The 18,463-nt window shown below is 41.5% G+C and overlaps 2 protein-coding genes across 2 annotated transcripts in view; both read left to right on the top strand.

The window, feature by feature from the left end:
- Nucleotides 1–2,520, top strand: part of LOC116843809 (general transcription factor 3C polypeptide 1) — a 32,355-nt gene extending 29,835 nt beyond the window's left edge. Inside the window, exon 15 of the mRNA XM_032814577.1 lies at nt 2,273–2,520. Coding sequence (XP_032670468.1) covers nt 2,273–2,340 — 68 coding nt within the window. The 3' untranslated portion in view covers nt 2,341–2,520. The remainder of the gene's footprint in view (nt 1–2,272) is intronic.
- Nucleotides 2,521–3,040: 520 nt separating this feature from the next.
- LOC116843824 (dual specificity protein phosphatase 10-like) lies at nt 3,041–18,163 on the top strand. The gene is made up of 5 exons (XM_032814612.1): nt 3,041–4,135; nt 4,233–7,274; nt 7,375–7,943; nt 11,472–11,885; nt 13,810–18,163. Exons 3-5 carry the CDS (start codon nt 7,874–7,876, stop codon nt 14,130–14,132), a joined length of 807 nt encoding a protein of 268 aa, XP_032670503.1. The 5' UTR covers nt 3,041–4,135; nt 4,233–7,274; nt 7,375–7,873; the 3' UTR covers nt 14,133–18,163.
- Nucleotides 18,164–18,463: the final 300 nt, after the last annotated feature.

Below are 18,463 nucleotides of genomic sequence, written 5' to 3'. Positions count from 1 at the left end.
TTCAAGTGAAAATGTCCACATTTTTATTGTTGAAGAAGTCACATGATCGCAAAAGTCGTCAAGTTTACATGACGACGTTTTCACGTTTGCAAAAAAAGTTACAAATGATTGCTACTCTTAATTTATGTCCTGAAATTTATGAATTCTCACTTTTACTCACACAACTATGACACAAATCAAACTATGAGTACAATACTTACTCAATATTAAATCAATTTGTCTCTTCTATTTTTTATTTCAATGTATCTATGAAATTTATTTATCATATCTATTTATAATCACTGTCCCTAAAGCATGAAAAATCTATAACGAATCTGATTATTAACGATCGAGTTGTGATCTGATTTAAGAATGTACGACAAATTTTAAAAAAGAATGTAACAATAATGATATTATTGTAACGTCTTTATCATTCTTTCAGAATCTAGCGTACATGCCGGCGTCACTTTTGACGTCGGAGGTCTCTACTAGTCTCTACTAGTTATTACATAATTAGTAACGATTCGCGGCCGCCTATAAACAACGAGACGGATCGCGTGGCTCGTTTTGGCGAGGCTAATGCGCGTCTGCTCCCGGTCGGTCCGATCGCATTTTTCTCGGACGACGACAACGACGACGACAACGACGACGACGACGACGACGACAATGACAACTACGACGTTGTTGAAAGCATGAGTCACCGTGTATATCGACCCTACGGCATGTTTACGCTGGCTAAGCGCACGAACAGCCATATGTCAAAATCACGATTGCATAACGTATCCCCTGCGCCGCCGCCGCCGTCACGTCTCTCTATCTCTCTTTCGGATATTTAGACGTGAGTCAGGCGGGTGGATTACAAGATTTTCCTATTAATTCGACCTTAACCCTTCGTGCACCGATTCTTCCACGTTAATCAGCTTCAGAAAAGTTCATAAAGATCGGAAAGATAATCGTCTTTGGCTAGGGAACAATCTTTGTCTTTGAAATCGGACGTTCAAATGTGTTATCCTGTCTCTCTTTTTTTGAACTTCTTGTACTCGTGAACTCAAAATTTTGACATTATTACTTGGTAAAAACTCTACTCGCTCGGGAAAATATAATATCGACCGAATGCGAGGTGAAATTTATTATAGTGTCTGTCTGGCCGATGTTGCAACTATTTTGCGCCCATATCTTTCTAGTCGCACTCCAAAGATAAAACTCTGCATAAGCTATACTGTCGACTTCAAACTTATATTTTAAGAGTAAAACTTTTGTAGCGTAACTCAGGTCTATCTCTGACGTGTTTAACGTTATCCAAGTCTATTTTTCTCTTTAGAACATAGGAAGAGGAATTTATTAGACAATTATACAATATGCCTTTTACAAGATATAATAAAATATTTAATTATATAAATTTAATTTCAAATAATAATATATTGTTATTATATGCAGAAAATTGTTTTTGAGTATTTAGAGTCAATAAATGAAGCCGTGGCCATGGCTTAATGAATTAGTCATCGCTTTCAGTAGCCGGGGGGTCGCTGTATTTTTTCCATTGTGCGCTTTTTCATCCCCTGCGCCGTTTAAGGGTGCGACGAGGAGGATGTCTAATCGAGGGGGAGCACGCTTCAGAACGTACGACGCATCTGGATCAGCTGTCGATGACGATTATTACGTATGAGTCATCCGATACAGGCTCGCTTTAAAATGTATCAATGACTAACGCGCGTCCAACTCACAATCGGCCCGTCTCCTCGCCCCCTCGCCCTTCGGCTCCCTTTGTGCGGTACCGACATGATTCAAGTATGCACTAGATCACGATAAAAGATCTAGATCGGGGGTGTCCGGTGACTTCATGCGTCATATTGTAAAACTCAAGACACTGAAAAAATAGAAAGAAAAAATTGAGCTCTGAAACTTCAGCAGTGAGCCAATCAATCGATCGCAATCGAGTATTATCGACAACATAAGACTGTCGCTTGGAGATACTTGAATGCAATCGGTTGATTCGCTTATTTCTGCTCACAGGTCTTATCGTTAACATTTCTTGCACGTGCCATCGGTCTGCTCGCGATCTCGTCACGACGTCGATTTCGAATTGAAAATGTCACCGTGAGCACGCTCGTAAACGCGATTTCGATTCCTGTTTACACGGTGCCACGTATATGTATATGAGCGAACGGCGGCGCCGGAGTTTTATCATTGCAAAACCTATGCATTTACGCGTATTTTTCGTTCGAGAGTGTATAAACGGTGTATTGACGATTAATCATAAGACACGTGTCACAGCACAGAATACTGTTTGCAGGTTCACGTTCCACTGACGCGCTACCTGCTACCTCGCACACCGTGCACGTAAAATCTGCACTTATGTGACATTTTCGAGTCGAGGGAAAAAAAATCCTCAAGTGACAACAATGCTCTGTACAGAGCGCACTATAATAAAAAAGACGCGCAGAGAACCCGAAATATGGACACTCCAAGTTAAAAGTCAAAATATTTGTGGATATATCAATATAAAAATAAAGTACAATAACAGGATTTAAGGTATGGAAACCTGAATTTTTTGTGATTGTATATCCGAGAGCTTCTGCTTCTTCCTTCTTTACCCTCTTGACCTTCTTTCAAAAATCTTAAAATTTAAGGTTTGGCGTTATCTTTAAAGAGGAGAACACTCATTTGAATAATAATAGGTGACTAAAAGACGCAATATGAAACACAAGACTCGCGTCAGGTTGAACAGTGTTATCCTTCGTTGAATCTTGACGAAGTCGAGGCGACTCAGCGTCGCAGCATCTTGCAGACGTTTCTACATTGTAATACGGTACCAGGTTGGAAGCGTTAATCGGCCATCGCAGGCAGCACATTCAGACGGTCGTTGACTTGAATTCCCTCTGAAAATATCGGATGCGAGAGAGGGTGAGGAAGACAGACGCGGAGTCTTGTCACGACAAGAAGGAGGGAGGGAGAGGAGAGAGAAAAGAAAGAAATGAGGGTCGCGCGGGGTTATTAGCGCGAGATGAATCAGCGCGGGCACGCGGACAAGACAAAACGAGCGACTGTACGTCCTTCGAACTCGTCGGAATTTCCTTGAGACTGGACGAGAGCGAGCGAGCGAGCGAGTGAGCAAGCAAGCTAGCGAGCAAGCGAGCGAGCCAGCCATGGTTTCCTACTACGCTTCACGGATGAGTCAGTCGGTCGGCATGATTCCGCGGGTTATTCGTGGCGGGAGCGGAGACAGCGTGTACGCTCCCAGCCTAAAATAAGGCCCGGCCAAGTCCTCACAATCGGACATCATCTCCGCGTCGAATCAACCCTTGGAGCCCCCGCCCTTCCCGGAACTATCGACGATTTAGCGTCCACGCGTGGTGCACCGACATCGATCATCGTCGCAGCACGCGTGTTAAATTGCGATTAACTCTCATACTATCGTAGCAACTATGAAAAAGCTCATTTTACGCACGAAATGCGCGAAACAATTTTTCAGAAGACTGACGACAGCATTGTTGCCTGTAGTATTGCACAATGCAATTGTCTTACTTTCATTCACGATTTATATTTAGGTAACATGACGACAGACTGATAACTGTGTGGTTACCGATAATAAGATACTTCCCGAATTCGAACGACTAATCACAAATACGTCTATGCACTCATCCTTAGTCACAACGAACGTCAACAGATCTTCGTCCGACATCAGTGACGTCATATATATTGACTTTACGTCAACGTAAAGATTCACGGAAAAGTGTATCGCACTGATTCGGAGATTGCCGACAACGGAAAGAAAACAAATGTCGTACTACTTTAAAAAAAAAAACCTACTGATGAGACTAATAATCTTCGAACTCCAGTAATTCTGGAGAAATATAAGAGTATGTAAGAATCGATTACGCTCAAATGACGAAGCAGACTAGAATTCTGAGAGTTTGAGATACAATATAGATACGAAACTTTAAATTATCATCAACCTTTGGATATATACGAGAATTGAAGTTAAAGAACTTTTAAAAATGAAAGGCCAAATAAACTCTCTAGTTAAAAATCATATTCAGGGATTCTCCACAAGTATATTAAAAAACTGGAATATAATGATTTCAAAAGATAGAATCAAAACGTCGTAAAATACAAACAATTCCAAAATATCTCACATGTGGTTCTAATACACCATGTAAGTTTACTAATGAATATGGATTGAAATTTCATATTAAACTAATCTTCACATTAAACTAATCTTTCGTGAGTACATGTAGATTTTTATTCAACAGGACGTACAGGAAGTTTTAGGTTACCCGCATTTCATTTTATCTACACATCCTTTGACCACTTGGTATCGATCTAGAAGGAAATGTGGAAAAACCCCGGAAATACCATTCTCCCATATTTACACGGAAAAAAATCTCAGTCCATGTGGTTGAATGGGACAAGAGAACCAAACGAGAACTCGTGACGAGTGACGAGTGACGAGAAATAATATTTCTTTGTTACCACGACCAAAAAAATTCGTTTGAACATTCAACTGCGTTAAAAAACTCGGTTAAGATAATCAAGAACGGTTGATTGAGTAGAAATCTCCTACAGGGATCTTTCTGTCCTTATGACCGAGTTTTCATCTAATTCTCAGACAATTGAAATTCAGTTACACTAACGGAGTTTTCCTCTGTGTGAGATAAAAAATCTCACAAAAAAAAGAAGACTACAATTCGAGTAACCAGATAATCTGAAAATGTTAGTACGCTTCATCTGTTTCGATCAGGTTTCAATCTGCAGTTTGCGATGCTCAATTTTCAACATGTAGTCCGATACGGGCTTAACAACGCGTTGGAACAACGATGCTCTTTGTTTAAGACCCAGGATCGTCAACGAGAAGGTCGGGAAAGGGCGAAGATCGATTTCATTCGACAGACAGTTAGCGACTCTTGATTGAACGCAGACGATATGGCGATCGGCACCTCAGGGTCGTGCGTACTGCTCCGACAGTGAGTCATACTTAACCGCATCAGGCGTCGATATCAACGACATTTACGAGCGTATGTTCGACACGCGTCCTTCTATTGGTCATCGAATGACGTGCGATTGAAAACGACGGGGAACGCGCAGTAAGGGGGCGCGGTAAGGAAAAAATACCAACTCGAAACCGTCTCTACCAATTCCTGCGAACCAAGTTCCTCTATCACTCTCCTCTGCACGCCGTAATTTGTAGACCACGTGTCTCACCTTCCGCGCGGAAAAGACACCGCCGTTCATTATCATATTGGCGTGTGCGCGTCTTTCAGTATCCTTGCCCGCGTGACGTGACGTGTCGCATTTAATAATTATTACTGCATTGTCATATTCGCGTGACGTATACGCGCAATTCTTACGTTGTTTTGCGCGCGCGGTTCTCACGTACGTTTTAATCCATTGCATGCTATTGGCACATTGCCTTTCATTGACCATATATTTACTTACAGTACAGCTACGTTCTTAAATGGAAATAAAAAAAAAATCTATATCATCGTTGATGTAAATTCAATCAAGAATGAAGAACGAGAAAAATTCCGGTTTCCTTAGTCATTCCGTGGCTGCTATGGAAATGCACGACCTTCTTGGTCGGCAGCCGGTTAATTAAACTTTCGAGATACGCGATTGCATCATAATTTGCAATTAAAAATATATATCGTTCGATAAAGTCCGACAGCTAGGAAAATGACTGACGATTCCGCGATCTAATACATCCGGCGTGTTTGTCGAGAGTATTGTAAATAAGATTTCTATCAGTTAGAGAGTAGTGATTCGCATTATATTGTGCTCTACTTTTGTATCTGCGTAGATACTACGCAGATCTTATCTTTGAAGAATGATACGTAATTCCTAATGTATGTACTGTAAGAAGTTGGCGATCGTTTCGCGCTCGCTATATTTCAGCGCATTAAGCATGTTTCAGATTTATAATTCACGACAGAATTCTATCTTTAAGAGAGCACTCGAAGAATTGAAATGACGCTTATAGATGTGTATGCACGCATATTTAATTCTGTCGCAAATTATAGATTGACTGAAGCAGACCTTGCTTGTGAGAACAATCGCAAGTTGCGAGTACTGAATTTGTTAATTTTGTCGTTAAAATCAATTCTAAAACTTGGGCCCATTATACGCGATTTCGATGACTCGCGAGGGTATCGCCTAAACATTAATTATTATTATTATGTTTTTATCAATTTTTATTATTGTGTTTTAATTTATTAATTATTATTATTATATTGCGTTTTTATCGACTCAGCGGAATAAATCCTCCGACTTATTTAAATCTCCATCTAAAAAGTTTGGACTATTCCAGGATTGATTAATAGGCGCATTGATGGATATAGAAATAAGAGCGTGTCTCTCGATCTCCAAATGTGAAGATACAAATATTCGAGGGTCCTATTGAATGAAAGAACGAGAATTATCGATTCAACTATGATACTTCTCGAATCAAAAGAAAAAACTGAGAACTGTGAACGTTAAATCAGTCAGAAAGACCTGCGTTACTTTACTAATAATAACTATATTCCAAATTTATCTTTACGCAGCAACGAAGTCACCGTTGATTGCGCTTTTTTTAGTTCCCGTTAAGCCAATTTAAAGATCCAGGAGCATCTGAAGAATTTTGAAATGAAAAAAATGCAACAATACTGGAGAATGAAGATTGCAAACATTCAAAGGCTTAGGAAATTTTAATGCAAGTCAAGAATCTCTTAACGTGACTGATTAGAAGTGCATTACCTCCTCGCCATAGAAAAGGATCGTCGAGTGAGTGTGTAACTAGGAAAGAATGTCAAGATACATAGACTTTGAGATCCGAGAATCTAAATATACTCCGTGTGTCATTTGTTCGAAATGTACATGCGGAACAGTTTACAAATTCCATGCTGGAGCCGCGCGACGTCGCTCGCGTACACAATGACGCGATCTTCCTAAGGATCCTTGATCGCGGTGATCGCGATCTAGCACCGCAGGAGACCTTGAAATTGAACGGAAAAAAAAAGGAACAAAGCTTATGACGTTTCGTCGTAAGCATAATAAACGTTTCGCTCTAACAGATTACTCATTGGCATCGAAGGAATTTCCATGCGTGAATCCTTTGATGTTTAGGTCTTTAGATCATTCATTCCTGGAGTCTGAGTCCACAAGCTTAATCCGATCTGATTCAATCGGGTAAACGATTCCATACCTGGATGTGGAGATTGTATGATGAGTCGAAAGTTTACCATTTGACTAATTTATATAGCAAGAAAACATTACATTGAATCCAGATACTGTACAACAAAAATTTTATACAAAGAAGGGTAATTAAACAATTTTTTTTCATAGCAAGATGTTGCTCTTATTAATCTTCTTCGTATGAAATTCGCCGCTCAAGTTAATAATGATGTTGATAATTTTCAGCGATGGAAGAGAGACAATCTGACGAAGTTGGACCAAAAGTTCGATAAGCTCGTTGGAGTTTCGGACCAACAATCGTCAGAACGTCTTTAGTATATACCCTTTGACAGGGCACCCGGTATATGAAAGAACTAACTAGCTGCATCGCCGGCCGTGGCCTGCGTAAAGAATTGTACGCGCTCGCGTCTGGTCGCGTACTCTCGGAAACGCTCGGCCAACGATTCACGACGTCAGCGTCGGGGACGGCGACGGCGGCGGCCGGCCAATCGGTGCGCCACGCGATGACTCATCCTTGCCGGGCCTCATGTAAACTCTCTCGTGCCGTTTAGCCCGCAGTATCCCGCCAATCGTTGCAGGATCGTGATCTTTGTCGCGGGTAAAAGACTAGTAAGCGAGAATTGAACTCACTTGCGCGCTCCTGGCGCCAGGACCATTTGTTTTGGATTTTGTGTGTCAAATGTGTGAGGTGAAACACGGTACGCGCTGACAGTGTTGATTAAACATGAGGATCAGGAAAGACGCGCCTTGCCTCGTGCTGCGACTGGTACCGTTCGAGAATCTCGATTCCTGGGGTAAGATCGATCGATTCTTTTTGTTCCAACAGCTCTTTCACTTTCAATCGTTTTTCAATGATTTCTTTTGATTGGTTTATCTCTTACGGCGCTTGGACGCGCACGATAGTGTCTCTCGATGGAGAAGTCCTTCGCAGAAATCGGTGTAAACGAAAATAAAGAGACAAAGTGAGTCATTGGCGGGCGATTTATGCGATTGACTCATCGTTATTGATTCGGCAACATTCCGTAAATTGGCATATCACATTATTCATTGTTTTGTCCACTTGTTGCTCTTTGAATGTTAACTGATTACTATTTCGGCATCGTATTTCTGAATCATCGTTTCGGTGACGTCAGGTCTGACCTCTGGAAGAATGTGGGTAGTATTTTGAATTTGGTTGAGATAAAAGGTGGAACTTATAGGGACTGATGTGTAATCCTTTGCACACAATCTTGCTTTAATTCTTAAGCCGTAAGAAATTGACCAACCACAGTTGATTATTTTTAAAATAATCGACTGTGGTTGGCCAATTTATTACGACTTAAAGATTAAAGCAAAATTGTGGACAAGGGATAAAATGTTTATAGTCTAAGGTATATCAGTAAAAAGCAGTCTATCCCATGACGCAATTTTCTTTCGGTAAGATTTATATCACGGCTTTCACTGAATGTTTATATTTTTTATTTATATTTTTCATTTAAATAGTATAAATAAATCGTATGCCCGGATATCTTGAAGTTTCCGCGCTGTATGGTCGAATAGACTCTACGGTCCTGGAATTTCTGTTTTCGGAAATTTTAAAAAATACAAGCAATTATTTGACGTGGTAGACTATGCGGAACTATTGTATTTCCTTGTGATGACTCGTTATCTTTGACAAATTAAAAGTCGGTTTTCCTCAAAGGAAATTGGATGACAAGTCTTGCGACATCAAACGTTAACAATTATCCTCATAGAAATCCTTTTTTTCCATAGAAATCCTTTGTGCCATCGTCGTCTGTTGCTCTTGTTCGATATGGTTCTAAATATAATGCTTACGTATATATATGAGATACCCTCTCAGCAAGAACTTGTATTTCACGATTGTAAATACGCTGAATTCCGCGTATTCTTTACTTGGAATCCTTGCTTAGGGACGTGGTACTTGAGTAACAGGATTTTCATCGGGTACGACGACCTTAACGCGATTGCCACGTACATCGTCTCGATCGCTATACCGACCTAAATAGTGTGACCCACATTTAGACTTTTCCGTAACGAACATGCGACTCTCGCGACATCGTTCCGAACATCCTTGTTTCTGAAACTATCCGATTTTTCCCTCGAATCGCGAATTTTCCGTATTAATAACCGCGTATCTGACGAAGAAACTAAAAAATTTAATTTTTGTTACATTCATAACACAAGAATTAAATTTTGTAATCTATATCACCTTTTGAATATTACGTTGCAACTATTTGATAAATTTAACTTGCATTATTAACTACAAAATACATTCTTGAGGAAAGTAGAATTAATTAATTTATACAAGATGCTTTCTCTCCAGGTACTTGTCGCAAGTTTCCAATTCCCACAGTTGTGTGGAGCAACTGTTCAGGATAGACAGAGAGAAAGAGAGATAGAGAGAGAGTTAGTCAGGATAGAGATAGAATAGAGAATCTAAAGTATAATATATGAAGAATAGAACAATATGATCTACTTTGTATAATATCCAAGTACCCTCGGACTTTAGTATCTGTAAAAATCAGCAATACATAGTTCTAATAAGGGACGGAAATTGCGAAATACTAAGAATATTGCAAGTACCAAGAATACACGACGTTAATCATGCATAGCGTCGGGGCTAAAGTCTAGAACGAAACTATATCTAAGTGTAGTTTTTCAGATCATTATTTCACAACAGCAAAGCGCGCTTCGCTATCAATATTGCACAAACGCCATCGCGATCTCGCGTTGACGTCACAGGATCACGAAGGGACGTTCACCAATTTTTCGCAGATGCAACGTACAGCGAAGCTCCACCGAACTTTGGTGTAACTTTGGGGAAAAAAAGAACAACTTGCGAAAGCGTACGGGGCATTTTATTTGAGCGACGCATTGTGCGTAACGCGTTACCGTCGCCGCCGTCTCGATCTAAAGTCGTGAAATCGGAAAGGAGCCTCGCCAACGTTGGAATAATGATTGGCGACGACTGTTTGGGGTTGGTGGCCGCTCTGCGCGAGCCAACCGTTGGGGAGAGCGGGTAGGCGAGGGGGGATAACGAGTGAGTCATCGTTCAGCCAGGCCAGGCCTTAGCAGCCGCACAGGTCAGGAGAGGAAGACAATTTTAGCCCACATTTCTTCCTTGCCTTCTCTCTTCTTCTCTCTCGACGCTCCTTTATTTTTATCCCCCGCCGTTTATTCCCGTCTCGTTTCTTCCTTTCCACCCGTTTTCCGTGCGCCGCCGCCACCGCGTTACCCCGTCCTAGTCCGCATCCGCGTCTGCTCCAGACGATGACGGCATCAACCCTCGCCTTAATCTTTATCGAGTTTCACTCCTGCGGCGTTTAGAAGTTCTTCGAGATCGCAAGAATTCGGGAATCTCGTACCTCTCGGATATTATCTTCGTGTGTTTTAAACTGTGAGATGTTCAGAAGGCTTTTGAGTCCTCGAGAGCTTCCAACTATTTCTTACCGTACAATCCGTATTTTTAAAGTTCCATATGTTGGGGCTTCGAAATAAATAATCTTTAGATCCTCGGATAAATTAGATATCACTGATTGCTATCTTTCAACTTCTCGTGGCCTTTTACATTTTTAGAATTTTCAATTGCGTATACTCGTAAGTTATATATAAATATAATGTGTACCTTTAATCTACAATCCACAAAGAATCCGCAAATACAGAATGAGGTTGTCGTGTCAGTTGTAATTATTTTGGAATATGGGAGACGTATATACACCTGAGTTAATCAATAAGTTGTCTCAGTGGAAAAATGTACCTTCGAGCGCGACTCTAACAGATATAGAACCGTGACCGACTACGTAGTCATTGTTCAACGATACACTGAACGTTATGCATACGCCATATGTTTGAATAGAAATACATGTGGCTTGTTTGCGTTAACTGTTGTACGCAAATAATCTAGGAATGGGGAAAACTGTTTTCGAAGAGAAACGCAAATTTCCCAAGTTTATGACGATAGTTAATATTTTTCCCATGAATACGTTATACTATTATCATTACTTAAAGCAAAACAATTAGATGGCTCATCTTTTTTCCTCATAATTTTTTCCCTTATAATTTTTTTTATTTCATCTCTATATATTGGTTATAGGAAAACTGATTGGTAATCGTTTAAAAGAGATGAAATACGAAAGTAAACTCAAAATTGAATTATATCAATTGCTATTAATATACTATTAATTAATTCATGAATTATTAATATATTGATATTAATTGCTACATAAACATATAATACTAAATTAATTCATAAATAAATATAGATAATAACACTAAAAAAATATTGCCCACGTTACAATTTACTAACAAGTCGCTTATTTCAGGTGGACACCGCGAGTTTCACAGGCGACACCGGGAACTATGCGAGGACACGCTTTTACCGAGCGGCGGTGGCAACGGCGGCGGCGCCGATCCCTCAGCGACGACGGTGAGCGGCTGCACGAGTCCTGGACTTGGTTGTCCCGTGCTGAGCGTCTCCGTTTTACCCACACCACAACCTGCCGATATCGACAGTCACCCGGCGTCCCGTGTGCTGCCTTTCCTCTACCTCGGTAACGGCAGGGATGCCGCTGACCTGCAACTACTGCGCGCGCTCGGCGCCACCCGAGTGCTAAACGTCACCTCGCAGCTGCCCGGCTACCACGAGGAACGGGGTATCACGTACAGGCAGATACCGGCCTCAGATTCCAGTCATCAGAATCTAAAGCAGTACTTCGAGGAAGCGTTCGATTTCATCGGTGAGTGACGCCAAGGAGTTTTGTCGCGGAGAAAGAGGACTATTTACAGTCAAGGCACGCGACTCGATAAGCGCTTGTAAATATTCGTAACAACCCTAAGCGTCGTGGAGAAGAAATCATCGCGTTTTTCGACCTACTGTGGATCCTCTTCGATGACAAAAAAGACTTCCAACTGACATATATTTCTTCTTTTAAAACTTGATGCATTACGTACGAATATCTCTTGATCTTCTTAATCTCTTGATACGACTGCGAGCAGCGTACTGTCACACATTCGACGTACATCGCTACACCGATTGCGAGCGTCGCTGATCCTTGATACATCCGGTAATCCTCGGTGTCGCGGATTGTTGGCGCGTGCATGTGCGATTATCGGTTAAGCGGCGGTGATTTCCACGATTGCCCATACCGGCGGTGACAGATTTCCTGCCGACCCGTTCTTCTTCTGCTTCTCTCCTTCCGGCCGTCCCGTTTGTTCCGTTACGCGACAAGTTCGGTTGGAACGGAAACAGGGTGTAACCAGGCGTTTCCGGTGGACCATTGAACCAGAGCGCGCCCGCTCTCGTTGGCGGTGCGCGAGCCAGAAGACCAGAAGAGAACCTTCCATTCATGAAAGCATGAGTCATGCGCGCTCTCGCGCGCGCGTGCATCCGTGAAACGTAAGAGGCCTCCCCCTTCACCCCCTGTGTCTGTGCTCTACTCTGGCCCCCCTTCTCCCCCTCTTCTTTTGCGTCGTTTCTCCTCTCGCATTTACACGCTGTTTATGCGTGCGCGCATCTGCACGAAGGGGGATTATTGTGCGTGCAGGGAAAGCTCGCGGGGTACAGAGGCGGGGGGCAGTCGTGCATAGCGAATGTAAGGGCTGAAAAAAGGACGACGAGAGCGAGGAAGAAAGGGAGGTATGTGCCTGCTGCCCCCCGTGCGTGCAACTGGTGGAATGTCGTTGAACAAACCGACTCCGGGCACCCTAGTTCCCGTGCCCGATTTTAGCCAGGGTTCATTTTTGACAAATTAATTCGCTCACGCGTAATTTACTCGACCACACCAACTCCATAAGGCGTGTCTTGTCGGACACGTAATCATTTCTCTTCTATCGCTCAGGCTTGTACATGGTTCTCTCCTTCTTTCTCTTTTTGTAATTCAATAATAGTTGTTTTTTTATTTTAAATAATTTTTCTGTCGTTATATCACAATCATATTTTGTTCTGTAAACCACATATTTGAGAAGAATTTCGTGAAAGGATAATGGAGGTCTCAATTTTTTGTTTTTGTGACGAATTTAATTTTTATCATACATTTTTACATTTTTTGTCACGATGTAATTGTTAGTGAGTCACGAATAATTAAGCGGTTAAAGGTGTTTTTCTTTTTTTAAAGAATAATGTTTTCAAATGCATGATTGTAATGCTAAAGAAAAAATTTCAGCCGCTTGTCAAGCGCAGTCGAGCTCGCGTAGTGCGACAGAACGTCTGCAAAGTCTGCATAGGATCCGGGCGATGCAGTGACTCACTGGCGATACGATAGCGTCCCCCATGCATTGCATAACCAAGTCGACTGTTCGGGTTTCACGGCTACTTTAACATTTTAGCGTTTACGAGTTCGGCTTTGCCTGTATTTTTTGTAGACATACGTCGCAGTTGCTTCCACGACTCAGAAAATTTTCCTGTCTTTCGAACAAATAGAAATTCCAATATATTAGCTCGAATTCCCATTCAACGTGAAATAAAATTTTCGTAATATTCTTCTATGTTTCATTCCATTGTTGACTGTCCAATGTATCTGTATTTTTATACAATGAAGCTTCTAAGGAACTTAATTATTTATTATTAATTTAAATATTACAAAGTGTCGGGAAATTTTATTTTATATTTCTATTTCAACGTTTGACACATCCGTCAACTTGTAACTTACCTTGATGTTTCAGAGGAAGCGCGAAAAGCCGGCAGCAGCGTGCTGGTACATTGTCAAGCCGGCGTATCGCGTAGTGCGACGATCGCCATTGCCTACATAATGCGGCACAAAGGTCTGTCAATGGTGGAGGCGTACAAGCTGGTGAAGAACGCGCGTCCGATCATCAGTCCGAACCTAAATTTCATGGGCCAGCTGCTGGAACTCGAGCAAGGTCTGAGAGCGTCCGGCGGCGTCGGGAGCTCTGGAGCGTCGGAAGAGCCCACGACGGGTTGTCATCAGTGTAGGTGGAGTCACCAGTCCAACAGCGAAGAGGTCACCTCCGGCTGCAGCGTCTGAGACCAGGTCCTCTTGTATCTCCTTTTTCTTGGTGCCTCTTGAGAAAGAGAGAGTTATCAATCGAATCAGCGCTAGCGTCAACGCGCGTTCCACAAACATATCTCGAGGCCGAGCGCGAGTGTCGACGAACGTTCTTCCTGCGCCTCTTCGCGACGACGACGACGACGACGACGACGGAGCCGGTAGATCGCGACATTGGATAGTCAGCCGTCTTTACAAAACACGGAACTGAAATGCAGGGAAGATTCCGCGAGCCACAAAAGTTCTCTCGATATCGCTCACCGAAATACCTGAAAGCGGATCCGCTAAACGGAAAGCGGAGTTTCGTGTCTCTGTCGAGCTTCATATTTTCCAACATTTTAATTTATCTATGTTTCGCATTGTCTAAACATTGTTGATTCGAGAGATCTTTACAAAGTCAATATAAATCTTGAGATTTCCTGCGCCAAACGATACGACTGTCCAATTGAAAATCCGATCAGATTGCCGTTCCGACAACGCGACTTATTAGTCAAATCGAAGGGATGGACGACGTACGAGAGAAGCATGTCCATATTCTTACGAGACTCGATTTATTATCGCTGCTGAAAGTTATTTTGTGCCACATGTCGATTCACGCAGGGAGTTTTTCTATCGCGGAGAGGCGCAAGCAAAGTGACAGGGAGTGTATTTTGCGGGAGTAACTTTGAGCGCGTGCTCTCTCTTCGATAATGAACAGCAGCGCGTCGGAAAACGTTCGCACGAACAATGAACGTACTTGTACTTACAACACAGTGTTCCCTAAACACGTCTGGTCGAGTCAACGGAGAGGCAAGTCAAACGTGTGAACCGTTTGTTGTCGAGCTTCTTAAAACTTGTTAAAGCATGCGATCGAGCATTGTTTACATAAGAGGAAGCGAAGAAGAAAGATGCGATATTGGCGACAAGTGTTCACTCGAATAGATTGAGCGATTACAGGCAGCTTTTGTAATCTGGAGAGAAATTTGAAGAAAAAGATGTTACCAAATGAAAATTTATCCTAGTTAGACGAAAGAACGATATTAATTATTAAGTCCGTTTTTACTAATCGTTGAAATATCAAGATTTAAGATTATAACTCGCGATACGAAAGAACAATTGGAGATAATGTAGCCATCCATCGGAAGTAAATGAATCAAAAAATTTACACGCGTACGTGAAACTTGTATTCTTCCTTCCTTCCTACCAGATGAGATAACGCAACACTAGCTTGAAACAGACAAATTGTCTCTCTATTGACTTCCTACGAACCAGGCACGAAGTTTTGCTAGAAGAATAATCGTCCGCACGGAGAAGATAGCCGTCGAATAAATGTGTACGGGGTGTCTCGGAGAAGAAATAACGAGATTCTATGAACTGTAGACGGAGTTACTTTCGTAATGATCGACCTTCAATAGTAAGTAAAAAAAAATGCGAAAGAATTTTTAATAAGATTTTATTTTTGCAGACAAAAATAAGAAATCATCTATTATTGATTTTATATATACGTGCTTTTTTATACAAAATTAAATTATATTTGATAAAAGGATAACCAATTCTAAATAGGAGAAATGGGAAGATTCTAAAAAGAGGAGAATGGGAGAATTCTTAGAACATATCTCCGAGCTCTTAATGTACTTCCTTTCTCGGGACACCTTACACATCAGAATCATGTAAATCGGAATGTTATTTTAATGATGATTCTCTCTGGGTAAAGAAAAAAATTTTGTTTATTAAATAAGATAGAAACGATCATTAATTAGTGTCGTTCAGGTAAATTAAAGAGTGAGAGGCAGCGAGAGCGAAAGATGGAAAGAGAAAGTGACAAAAGTTAGAGTAGGGGAGAGAACTGACATATTGGTATGATGGAAGCAAATCGATCGAGATCGTTAATACGAACGGGAGTTCACCTGTTTACGCCTATATTTCGATTGCAATGCGATTGATATTTGATAAAAAAAATAATATATCGTTCACTGAAGATACAGTTTAGTTCGTTAAGCTCCCTAGCATTTAAGGATCTGGTTGAGGTCCAACCATCATGATCTAGTCGTTTGTTGGGATGATGATACGTACGCGATGCGAATACGAGACGAGAAACGCGAGCAAAGCCGCTCTGTAACTTACACAGAACTTGGAGAGGTGGAGTAATTATAAGATTGTAATTATTAGACGATAAGATGTAAACCGTGATGGACATTGACGCGCTTGGGGCGCTGAAATTTCTTGCTTTTGTCCCTGTGAGAAAAAGAAATGCACGGCGAATTTTGGAAAAAGTACAAATTCATATTAGAGAGTTCACATATTTGATGAAATCTAATCGCCCAAATTCCAAAGATTGACTTAAGAGTTCAATTCCGTATTTTAGTTATATTCTAATTTCCTACTTTCAGTCCTGCGATTTCTCGACAATGACCGATGAGAGGAATTAACTGAGATCACGCTCAACATCTCAATTTCGAAAATCTGTGTGACACAACAAATTTATCTCTCTCTCTCTGTCGGTTTCCGTCACAATTTGATTTTCTTAATCAACACATGTAAACGCCCCATGCACGTTCATCCAAACGAATCGCCTTTATACATACGACCAAGCACGACGCGAGGAGTGTTCAAAAGAACAACGCTTTCGCGTGAATGTTGCGGCACCGTTTGCAGCGTGTGTGAACGATATGTGAGATGCCGGCGTATGACTACGATCTCACTTACGTTAAAACGACCAACGAAAGATCACACGCGAATGCCTTCGTTAACGACTTACTAATCACCGACAGACAATAACTTGGCGGCGGATGGCCGCGAATCGTGAGAGGAGTCGCAACGCGCGACACAAAAGGAAAAAGGGGAGCGAGTTCCTCGGGGATCGTGTTTGCGATCGCGAGTTCGGTTAATTATTGATCAATTTCAAAGAACGGTACATATCAGCGAAAGCGCGTTGCCTTGCGATAAAAGGACCGAATACTGAAGAAGGTAAACCGTAGTGAGGCGCACGTTATATTAATAGACAATTATAAAACGACTTAAACCAATTAGTTACCTTGGCGGCGATTGAGAGTGGATGAAATGGTAGAGTGAAAGGAGAAGAAGGATGTGAGATAAAGAGAAGCGTGTGTAGTACCTGTTGCATCGTAAAATATGTGTACGTATTTCGTAGCGGACAGTGGCGATAATAACGATGGATATACGACGGCTTGCGATAAACTATTGCGCTGAATCCGTTAATCAAAAGCGATAACACGCGCGATCGCAAAGTGGTTGATTAAGATTTATTCTTATCTTCGCGCGAGAGTTGTGCCGTTTCCTCTCTTATCGTCTTATTGAGGGAAGAAAAAAGATTTTATTTTGTACATCTCGAAAATGAGATATCACGGTCCCGAAAATAAAGTTTTACGATTAGATAATACGAGCTTGCATACCTGATAGCGGAAATCAAAGCGAAATCCAGCGTAATTTATCGCGCGTCGTCGTATCTCGTTTGATTGTTAACAATATGCATACGCGAAGGCTTGCCTTTTCGGGATGTCCCCAAGGAGAAGAGCGCTTTTTAGATTAGTATCTCTTGCAAGCCAGTCAAAACTTGAGAGGTTTCACTTAAGATGCGACACCGAGTATATATTTTAGCGAAGTTTTATACAACGTTTTGAGGAGATTACATGTCATATAACTTTACGAGAAGTGCTCGAAAAAGTGGAACCAAAACATTGCCGGGATTTTTTTTTAGCAAAGCGCGAGTCGCAACGATTTCACATACACACATACGTACGAAGTAATCCAGGAAGGATCACGCAAAGCGTAGTACATTTCGAAAGGATGAGAGACAAAAAGGGCAGACATTTAAAAGCGCGAGAAAGAGAACAGGAGTGGATTTTCGGAGTTCAGATCCCTGTATGATCGGATCCCAACGATTTGTAATGTACAGCTACGTAGCGATTAGGAAATATTAGCGTAAAAATGTATATTGCGTGCAAGTATTGTATTATATTAAAAATTTATTTAGTTATTTTATGAATAAAAATACAAACTTTGCCGGTTCACACTGGAACAGCTGCCTTCTGCGTATCGTGTTTCTGCGCGTGTCATCAACTGACCGCTTTATCTGTCCTATGCCGCTTCATTTTATTTCATAAATACACGCTCGTAGGTACATAGAAAATAGCTAAATTGTTGGAGAATTATGCATTAGCTGGCCAAGACTAGAGAGCAATTTCGTTATAGTTTCTAATATCGCGCAAAAGCTCGAGGTGCACATTCAGTCGATCGGGAATTTTATCACTCGAAGTTAAAGTGAACTACGAACGAAGTCGTTCGGTGAGATGATTAAGGCACTTATAAAA

Source organism: Odontomachus brunneus, unplaced genomic scaffold (genome assembly GCF_010583005.1).
Source record: "Odontomachus brunneus isolate Ranch 3 - 2012 unplaced genomic scaffold, Obru_v1 Obru_scaffold_036, whole genome shotgun sequence".
Lineage (NCBI taxonomy): Eukaryota > Metazoa > Arthropoda > Insecta > Hymenoptera > Formicidae > Odontomachus > Odontomachus brunneus.
This window is presented reverse-complemented; position numbering and strand designations above follow the sequence as displayed.

Bases quoted from the DNA above. Each gene is read 5' to 3' on its own strand.
- LOC116843824 (XM_032814612.1), top strand. From the start codon at position 7,874: ATGAGGATCAGGAAAGACGCGCCTTGCCTCGTGCTGCGACTGGTACCG. The intron at 7,944-11,471 runs GTAAGATCGATC...CGCTTATTTCAG, and splicing joins CGAGAATCTCGATTCCTGGG to GTGGACACCGCGAGTTTCAC. The intron at 11,886-13,809 runs GTGAGTGACGCC...TTGATGTTTCAG, and splicing joins GGAAGCGTTCGATTTCATCG to AGGAAGCGCGAAAAGCCGGC.